Source organism: Camellia sinensis, chromosome 1 (assembly GCF_055761805.1).
Source record: "Camellia sinensis isolate YWXY chromosome 1, ASM5576180v1, whole genome shotgun sequence".
Taxonomy (NCBI): domain Eukaryota; kingdom Viridiplantae; phylum Streptophyta; class Magnoliopsida; order Ericales; family Theaceae; genus Camellia; species Camellia sinensis.
In genome coordinates this window covers 242,432,920-242,442,897 of record NC_138961.1, presented here as the reverse complement: position 1 = coordinate 242,442,897, position 9,978 = coordinate 242,432,920, and the positions used below count along the sequence as shown (strand labels likewise).

The 9,978-nt window shown below is 34.9% G+C and overlaps 2 protein-coding genes across 2 annotated transcripts; both read right to left on the bottom strand.

Moving 5' to 3' along the window:
* Positions 1–691: 691 nt before the first annotated feature.
* Positions 692–4,164, bottom strand: TDF1 (Duplicated homeodomain-like superfamily protein). Its single transcript, XM_028267833.2, has 3 exons — positions 2,657–4,164; positions 2,433–2,562; positions 692–1,568 (listed from the first exon to the last, which is right to left on the bottom strand). Exons 1-3 carry the CDS (start codon positions 2,904–2,906, stop codon positions 866–868), a joined length of 1,083 nt encoding a protein of 360 aa, XP_028123634.2. The 5' UTR covers positions 2,907–4,164; the 3' UTR covers positions 692–865.
* On the bottom strand, positions 3,633–9,032 carry LOC114320768 (putative prolyl 4-hydroxylase 7). The gene is made up of 8 exons (XM_082899794.1): positions 8,670–9,032; positions 8,469–8,558; positions 8,319–8,376; positions 7,975–8,079; positions 4,920–4,977; positions 4,649–4,824; positions 4,463–4,523; positions 3,633–4,178 (listed from the first exon to the last, which is right to left on the bottom strand). The coding sequence occupies exons 1-8, from the start codon at positions 8,774–8,776 to the stop codon at positions 3,874–3,876; spliced, it is 960 nt and encodes a 319-aa protein (XP_082755920.1). The 5' UTR covers positions 8,777–9,032; the 3' UTR covers positions 3,633–3,873.
* Between the last annotated feature and the right edge of the window lie 946 nt (positions 9,033–9,978).

The window sequence follows — 9,978 nt, the reverse complement described above, 5'->3', positions numbered from 1 at the left end:
TCTTTTTTTTGTTTTGTTGGTATGAATGGGATACAGTACTTGATCTCACGCTTTGCATCATACTTGGGTCTTTTGGCGTTATGGTCAGATTCTAACACTTGGGATCAAGTGATCTGTAAATATAAAAATAATTAATAATATATATATTTTTTCATTTATACAAATATTAAAATACCAATAGAAAGAGAATTATGTATTATATAAAATATAAATTAAAATTTTAAAGAAGTACAATGTGAGTGTATTTTCAAAATTGTTAAAATAAATGAAAGATTTTTTTTTTTTTTTGTTGCTCATCTTTTAGACCAAAATAATTCTTTTAACGAGTCCAGTCATAAAGGATAAAAATTATGTATTTTGAAAATTAATGTAATTTAAATTTTTAGTGATGTTAACCATATTTAAAATGAATCTCACTCACATTAATTTTTTTTAATAATAATGAAGGTTTTGTATATTTAAATATTAATTATTAATTTTTATTATTTGACATTTTTATACTGACAATTGGGTCATTAAAGTAGGTGGTGCTTTCGTGGCATCAATTATAGAATACGTGGTGTACTTTTTTGATAATAGAAAAACACATGATCACTTTGTCTTTTATTTTCTATACAATATCATTCCGGGGTGGCATAGAATCATGTAGTAGGCCAAATCTACCAAATAATAGTTAAAAATGTCGAGTAGCTTCAGTGGGAAACTAAATTTTTTTTTGTTTATTCAATTTGTTCTCTTCAGGTTCAAACAGGTAGTAATTAGTAGAGAGCATTACCAAGCTCATACTTCTAAGCAAGCTATAACCAGAACCATCACAAGCCTACATTAACTTGCCTACTAGTGTGTGAGTGAGAATTTAAAGGACTCAGAAACTGAAATATTCATTCAAAACTTCAGGAAATTCAGACTGTATCTCGCTGTCTCTATCTAATATGGCCTCCACAAATGAATTTGCAGAAGAAGTTGAAGCAGCTTCAGAACAGTACCGCTCTGTCTGACCTCCAATGTACATTGCTTCACAACCTCTCTCTTGTGCAACTTCACTGAACTGATAGTGTGGTTTGTTGCTTTGCAATGTGATCAAGGGAACCTGCAAATTGTGCTCTTGTTTTGGATCCATATCCGAAGACAGAATAGGGTCTCCAAGAAGAAACTCAGAACACCAACTAGAGGGAGAAGATGGTGCCACTGGAACTGGAGATGATAGGCAAGAAAAGGATCGTGGAGAGCTCAATTGCGTGACACTATAAGAAGATGACGACGATGAAGTCAAAGAGGGAACTTCATGTTGTTGCACGGTTTCTTGGCTAATGAACTGCTGTGGCAGTGGTTGATTGATGGTCGTGATACATGAAAGTTCAATTGGAACTAAAGATGACATGTTTGTGGAAATGTTGAGTACTGGGAGACTGGCAATTTTTTCATAGTCGGAGAGGATCTGAGAGAAGGGTTTGTGGGTTAGAGGATCAATTCCCATCTTGAAAAGCTTCTTCTTCAGCTTTGTATTCCAATAGTTTTTGACATCATTGTCTGTTCTTCCAGGTAGTTGTTGTGCTATCAAAGACCATCTATGCCAAAATAATGGGGAGGGAGAGAAAAGAGTCATTATCCACTTGTTTCCAAAAAATGAAAATAGAAAACAAAAACACAACCGAACATCATAAATTTATATAAATGATTGGCAGAGAAAGACTTCTTTGCAGGAACTTTACACAAAACTGCTGATCACTCCAAGATTCAGGACCAAAAAATGAACACTTCAACTTACCAATGAAGATCAGCAGGCACACATTTAATTGAACCAAAATAAAAATAAAAATAAATTAAATTAAAATAAAAAACTGAATCTTGAAGATTTATCTTTGTTTAATTTTTTACATTTTTCCCCCCACTTTAGATTGCTCATGAAACAAGGTGTACTAGAACTTTCTTAGTGAGATCATGGACAAGTTGTTTTTTTAAAAAAAAAAATTTCACCACAAAAACAGTGCTAAAAGGAGTTAGATATAAGTGGCAAGTAAAGTAGCGATATGAGGAAGAGCAAGTTATGAATTTAGACTTATGAAAGGTTTGATCTTCTTTGGATCATTTTAAAGTACTTTATCTGAATGTATTTAAGGATTACTCCAAACAAAGGCCTCCATGACATTATTAACAAATAAATAAACTGATAAAAAGTCCAAAGCCTACTAGCCGGTAATTGATCCTAAACCATTATTTGTTTGTAATCCACATTTAAAATTAAAACAAAATAATATTAAAATGTTGTATTTCATTTTAAACTATACATCCCAAAATCACCTCAGTTTGTTTTTACTTAGAATCTTGAAACATCATTGTAGAGAGAATGACCAACAATCCTGATCCATCAAAAAGAAACTCAGATAAATCTCATTTTGAGAGAAAGAGAGAGAACAGAGATTAGTCCTCACCTGCTCCCAATAACTTTATGATAGTCAAGAATAAGCTGTTCTTCCTCGGGTGTGAAGTTGTCATGCTTGAGATCTGGCCTCAGATAATTCGTCCACCTAAGCCTACAGCTCTTACCGCATCTATTCAGTCCTGCACATGTACACAAACTCATCCAAACCTTACAAAAACATTTTAGACAACAGAAATGAAATATATATTTAATGTGATGAGAAAGATGGATGACCTGCTTTGTGGGGAACCAAAGTCCAGTTACCAATGCCGTGGTTGGCTACGTATGCAAGTATCTTTGCATCTTCCTCTGCTGTCCAAAGCCCCCTCTTCACGTTTGATTTATCACAGCAAGGAGGTCTCCCCATCAAATGACAATGAGAGAGAGAGAGAGAGAGAGAGAGAGAGAGAGAGTAATGGGGTTGATGTAATGGTGTGATGCTATGCCAGAGCTTAACTAAGTACATTTTTGGAAGAGGAAACATTTAACAAGTGAGGAGGCAAGAAATGCATGTATATTTGGATCCCCATTTAACCACAATTGCATGATTTTATCATCAAATCATCACCAAACGGTTTAACTACATGACATCAAAAAATAATGCATGCAGATCCCTCGCCTCTCCCCTCTCTCTCATGTACTAGGCTCCATCGGCATTTGATTATTCGGGTCCAAATTGGGTGACTTCAGCGGGTAGCACATTTCAAATTACGAAAACAGCCTCCAACAATAAGATAAGATTATGTATATTTTGCCCATACCCCGCAACTTCAATGAGTCTCATGCAATTGATCATCCTATTTTTTCTTTTTCTTTTTTTAAGCATGACTTTCAGAAAATAGTGTTCAAACTGTCATTAGTGATGGGAGTCTATCACATGCATATGGAGAGAAATAAATAATAGGAAGAATTTTTTGTCTCTAAATTCTTCTATCCTTGTCGCAAAACATTCACAATTGTTGAATTATTGGATAATGTAAAAATCTCGAGACATGATCTAATAATTGGTAGGAGATAAAAGAATTTGAGACAAAGACCCATGCCGAAATAATAAGGCCTTAAAACCAACTTACACTAAATCCATTGGTCAAAATCCTTACAACTGTGAGGTCAGGTCAGTGATCTACATGTTTTACCGCTCAGCAGGAGAGAGAAAGAAAAAACTCTTGAAATAACAGTTTGCCAAATGAACTATCAAGCCACAGAAAAATTCACAGACAGTAATTTTATAAATAAAACGTGAAAAACATCAGCAACTACAAAAGCTCCAGCTAGTATAACTTGATGAATGCCTCCAGTCTCCTAGCAACATCAACTCTTCTTTCATATATATATATACATATATTTGTGTTTGTTGTCTTGTGTTTGTAAAATAGTTCAATGTTTTTTATATACAACAAATCTAGACAACTCTTCACCTTATGAAGATGCAGATGCCTGAAAAAGGATTCCTATGATGAGCACACCTTGCAGCTTTTCATACAATTTCCAACTACACCTTCAGAGCCTACCATATAGAGTGGATTCCTTTTACACTCCCCAGAAGCAGCCCATCGAGCACAGTTCTCGTTCTCGTCAATGCAACCTCCATTTGCATGCTTTAATATTTTCTCAAAAGACCTTACGTGAATCCACTTGGTTGCGGACCACTTCTCACCCTCAATGACAGGGCAGCTCCCATGCAAACTCAATGGGTCAGTTGTTGCATTAGGATGAAGACTATAAAACAACAAAGCATCCCCCTTTTTAGGTTTCACTGCAGAAAAACAAACACAAATATGACATTTTGATGAAATGTGCAGTGAATCCCAATCTACATATCACTTGAATCATACAAATCTCAGCACAATGGGATGGTATTTATAAAAATGCTAGTACTCCTCATTTTTTGGGTCTGGAAATGCTGAGATTATTATTAGAAAAAAGAAGAAGAAGAAGAAGAATTTAAGACCCCCAATTTACTGGGCAGATTCTTTCAAGTCATTCTCTAGTTCATATCATAATCACCAAATCTCTAAATTTTACAAAAATCAATTTTACCCGCGTAGCCATTTTTAGCACAGTCAGACCAGTCATCATCCTTCAGTTGAGTATCTTTAGCCTGTAGACAGTCAAAAGCAAGTTGTTAGCTCCTACAGAGTTTTTTTTTTTTTTGGTGGGGGGGGGAGGGGGGGGCGCGGTGGGGTGAGACATGAAAGAACCATAGAATCATCAACTATAATTTACCTCTGAATGAGGAAAGACTGTTTCTCCACCCTTCTTAACATCAGACAGATACATAAGTACAGTGGCTACCCGGTGCCCACCTAATTCTTGATTGACCTTGTCAAGAAAATAGTCAGAATGGGGCTCATACTTTTGACCGAGCTCATAATGAAGTATTTGAATGGACTCCCCATTTTCTGATCACAACATCAGGTTACGGTGAATAACGAGAACTTGCTTCCTATATATACATAATAAAGTCTATTAATAACAAGCATGGCTAAAAATTTACCTTCAGGGAGGAAGGTCCAAGCAGCAATCCTAGCCTCAATACCGACAACTACTTTATCCTTGAAAGGTGAAACAAGGGAAAGCAAATAACCTTTGCATTTTAGACAATTTAAAGCTAACAAATAATACTTTTTCAGCTTTTGAATTAGTTTCAGTACAAAAGTAAGGCATTTCTTATTGACATTGTCAAAGGGAATGTGTTTAATATTATTGCAACTTTTACAAAATGTTTACAAAGAAACTCCTGGTTGACCTTTGTGCTGCCAATAAGTTAAGGTACCAAAATAGACAAGAAGACACCTTTCTCACACATTTCTCTGTCAATTCAGGCGGCAATAGAGCAATGAATACAAATATATATCACGGAGGTTAAAGGTTGTTATAAGTTGGACTGTTGGAGAGTATTACTAAACATGAAGTCCCAATATGTGCACACACCCGTACAAAATAAATTATATATAAAAAAGAAGACCAAAATTTTATTTATATGCGAATACCAAAGTAACGACATTAGTTTTAAATACAATTTTGGGGAACATATTTAATTACCAAAGCCAAGAATTTCTGTATCAAGAAGAACGGGTTCAAATGCAAATGAGGAGAGAAGGATAACAGTTCATCGCAAAACATAATTTTATTGTGACTTCTATATCAAATTCTGTTCTCGAAGCATACTGAAAGTTGTTACTCTTTCTCCAATAACAATTGGTTTATGAAGCACGGATACTTCAAAAAGGGTGACGTATCCGTATCGGATACTTATCAGATACCGATACTCTTCGGATACTCGCGGATACGTATCGGATACTTCTTAAAAATATCGGATACTTCTTAATTAATTTTTATTAATTTTGAAGTATCGGATACTTAATTTTGAAGTATCGGATACTCGAAGTTACATATTACTTATAATATTTTGTTCATATAGTGAGAGTTACAATAATAGAATTTGTCAAATTGATGTAACCTTGTTGTCTCTCTCACTTCTCTCTCGCTTTCTCACTCTCTCACGTTTCTTCTCTCTGCTCTCATTCTTTTTTTGGTGTTGGCATGTAAGGATGATATTTAATTTGCATTTGCTTTTACTTTTGCTTTTAGTTTTGGATGTTTTATGAACGTTTGAGCACTTTTAAGTTAATAGGAATCCCTCTTTTTATTTATTAATTTACTTTAAGTTTTATTTTCATGCATATTATATTATTAAAATTAAAATTTTCTTTTTTTTACGAATGTATCCCCGCTGTACCTGTATCATACTTTTTCAAATTTTGACATATCGCCATATCCACATCCCCATATCACCATATCCGTATCCGTGCTTCCTAGGCTATCATTGATGACTTAAAAAAGTATATTTGCTGAAAGTTTTATTTAAGAATGGTTTTTTGGCTTTAGCTAAGGTCTGTGATATTCACTGATGAAGGGGAACAAGTTGAAGCTATTGACCTTGAAGACTCTTAGTTTTATAGGAATTTTTCTTCTTTATCAAGTTATCTTTTGCTTTAGGTTTTATTTTTATGCATACTGCATTACTAAAAATTGTTAATGAAAATCTAAGTGATTCGTGATTAGATCAAGATTAAAATATTTCAAATCCCAAAAATCCAAAACACACAATCTAAATCAACAAGCACTTACGAAAGTGATTTAGATTGTTTGTTTTTCAGATTAAATAATAAATCGACACAAACGATTTTTACGTGGAAAAAACCACAATTGGACACTCCAACTGTGATTAAAAAACCACAGGCGAAACGCCACAAATCAATCCACTACTGAAGTAAAAAGATTACAAAGATATCTTACAAATTACCCAACATAGTCAATCTGTCTTCGAATCTTCTGTAACTCTTTTTCACGACTTCATCTCGGAACTGATCAATCTTGAAGTTGATTCCACAACCTCACTCACATATAGAATCCAACACCTTTTGAAACTATACGCGAGAATCTTCGGAATCCACCGAAGAGAACTCTCTTCTTGAATTTAAAGAACCCAACTCCTTGATGTATGTATTTTAGATCATGAGTGAAGAACTCTTCTCAAGACATCAAGGAAAAACTCACCAAAATCACAGCAGAACACCACCAACAAAACCCTAGGACTCTTGAATAAGATCTGGAAAAAGTAATCCTAAAAACAACCTAAAACGATATAAATAGGAATCCTGAATCTGCGATCTCCGCTCGAGCGCCCAACGGCCCGCTCGAGCGGCTTCAACAACATACGCGTGTGGAACACAGTGGTCCGCTCGAGCGCTTCATCACCCGCTCGAGCGCAAAATTACGCACTCCAGTACTTTTACAGACCTGTCACAAATACTGGGAGACCACAAACTCCGCTCGAGCGTCAATGTCCCCGCTCGAGCGGGAAGAACAAAAATACTGAAAATAAACAACTTGAACAACGCAAGGTTTTGTATCTGGATTTGACAATCAAGGGACCTAACAGTTAAAATAATATTTTTTATGAACGTATCCCCGCCGCACCCGTATCTTAGTTTTTCAAATTTTGTCGTATCGCCGTATCCGTATCGTATCGTATCCGTATCCCGCATCCGTATCCGTGCTTCCTAGGTTTAGATGCACAAACTGATTATTGATAAGCAAACAGAAATCAATTTAAAATGATTGAAAGCCTATTGGAGCCATGACCCTGTTTCTCAAACTACAAAAGGTTGAAAATACAACTGCATCTTACAAATGGATTGACGTGTTCAAAACAAATGGCAATAACCATGAAGGCAGCCCAAGATCCCATACATTAGGATCTATAGCAATCACCGCTGCTTTTTTGTTTTTTCTTGGTACTAAGTAACAATCAGGCTACTGTATCATAGTATTCATCCAACATAACAGCTAAACATTATGGGATAAGTAAACAATTAGTAACACCTAGCAGATTTTTTATTTTTATTACAGCACTCAAATTGTCTAACCTCCAACACTAAATTGTTAGCATTACGTCAAAATTATGAAACTAGAACAACATTTTAACGAGTTGTGAAAAAGGTTCAAACTAATTGATGATTCAAAATGAATAAGAAGATTCAGACCTGGGCCTTGTTAAGAAACATGCCAGAGCTCGTCCGAACTTCACTCTGTACACTCTTGCCTGATTCATTGTCAGCTACCATGGACTTCTCTAGCTTATCCTTGGCCTACTCACCCAAATTCAGTAAAAACCCAAATTCCAAATTAGAAAATGAATACAATTTTTTATAAGTTAAAAAAAAAAAAAAATTTCCCTGATTTGGTAGCTGAGAAAGAAACAGGGAAAAAATTGCTTTCCCTTATTTAAAAAAATCAACACTTCTGATTTCTTCTCTTTTCATTTCATTTGTATTTGGCTACCAAACAGAGGCAAAATCATGAGAGGGAATAAGAAGTAAAATCTGACCAGATGAATGAGATGATCACATTCCTCATGAGTCAAAAACCTACTGTAAATGAAAGCCCTGTACACTCACCATTCCAAATACAATGAACACTAAATACTCGAAGAAAATTTCAAAAGAATCGTTCAAGTTCAAAGAGAGAATAGTAGTACCTGGGACGCCAAGAGATTTGGGTGACCCGAGTGGGATCAAAAGGAGCAGACGAAACACCATCAGTCTTCAATTTAAGAATTGATCCGTGTCTGAGAAAACAAAACAAATGTGTTTCAGAAAAACATATATATATGAAGAGCGAGAGAGCGAGAGAGAGAGAGAGAGAGAGAGAGAGAGAGCAGAAGTGTGCGTAAACTTACGTTTTCTTATCTTCGAGACGACCTGGGAAGTGAAGAGCAGCGGTACCAGGGAATAAAGAGAGGAAACAGAGAGAGAGAGAGAGTGAGAGGAAAACGCGAGAATCCATGAGAAAATGTGAGCCTTCTGCAAGTTTCGGCTCTGCTCAACAAAAGAAGTTAAATAACGTTGCGAAGACTGGGGGTTTTAATTTGGTTGTTTGGTTGGCTAGAAAGAAAAAGAGTGGGATCTTACGAGAGAAAATTCAACACGAAGAGCGAGAAGCGCACGCAGGTCTACCATCTCTTTTTTCTTCTGGTTTTTTGGGTCAAACTCTCCATCGCTCTTCCTCATTTAAGACCGCCCACTGAATTTGGCAGTTTGTCAAGGTAATAAAGTCTATTCTACTCTATATTAAAAAGTGCGACCACCTAGAATGTTTTTGGTTGTGTTTAGTTGTATTTTGTAAATGTGATTTGAGAGTATGAGTTGTATTTTGAGTTTGTGTGTTGTAAAATTATAATTTGAGTGTAAAAAATTTGTTTGGTAAAGAGTTTTGAAAATAGTTTTGGAAAAGAGCTTTGATTTGAGTGAGGAATTGTTGATGTGATATTTGATATGTGATATAAAAATTTACAACTCCTAACTAAACATACAACTCAAAATTATTTTAAAGCACATTAAAAATTAAAAAAATTTCAAAAAATATTTTTCCCAATTATATAAATCAATTGCAAAAAAAAAAAAAAAAAAAATCTGTACAACAGAGGACATCCGGGTGGATGTCCCCAAGGACGTCCGGGTGGTAGTCCCTAGGAACAACCGGGCGGTCTTCCTCTGGCCAAAAAAAATACAAGAAACACGCAGAATGGACAGCACTTTCGGCAGAGTTTTAAAAAATTAATTTCAGAACTCTTACCAAACATGGAGCTGAAACTAGCATGTAGAATCACATTTCAAAAGCACAATCAAACACAGCCTCTCTTAATTGATAGGAAAAATGTTGGACCTTTTTGAAATCCCATCACTTATGCATTGTAATTGGTCAATTTTTTATTTTATTTATTTTTGATTGATATGTATCTGTAGGAAATATGAAGGTAGAAAAAAAAAAAAAATCTGTATTATTTCTCTAATTGATATTACTTCCGTCAATTTGAAAAGACAGCACATTGAAGACTGAATTTTTCTATAAATTCAATTTTTTTTTTCAAACGAAAGCAACTGTCTTTATTTGTTCTCCTTAAGATATTGCTTGTTTTTATTTATTTTTTATTTTTTTGGCAAAGAAACTAATATCTATACGATTTATTTTAACTGTCAGAAAAAACT

Excerpts from the sequence above, each read along its gene's own strand:
- TDF1 (XM_028267833.2), bottom strand. The coding sequence starts at position 2,906 with ATGTTTCCTCTTCCAAAAATGTACTTAGTTAAGCTCTGGCATAGCATC. Across the intron at positions 2,563-2,656 it reads TTTGGTTCCCCACAAAGCAG|GACTGAATAGATGCGGTAAG; the intron begins GTCATCCATCTT and ends GTACATGTGCAG. Across the intron at positions 1,569-2,432 it reads CATAAAGTTATTGGGAGCAG|ATGGTCTTTGATAGCACAAC; the intron begins GTGAGGACTAAT and ends ATTTTGGCATAG.
- LOC114320768 (XM_082899794.1), bottom strand. The coding sequence starts at position 8,776 with ATGGATTCTCGCGTTTTCCTCTCACTCTCTCTCTCTCTCTGTTTCCTC. Across the intron at positions 8,080-8,318 it reads GTGATCATCTCATTCATCTG|GCCAAGGATAAGCTAGAGAA; the intron begins GTCAGATTTTAC and ends TTGGGTGAGTAG. Across the intron at positions 4,179-4,462 it reads TGCTAAAAATGGCTACGCGG|TGAAACCTAAAAAGGGGGAT; the intron begins GTAAAATTGATT and ends GTTTTTCTGCAG.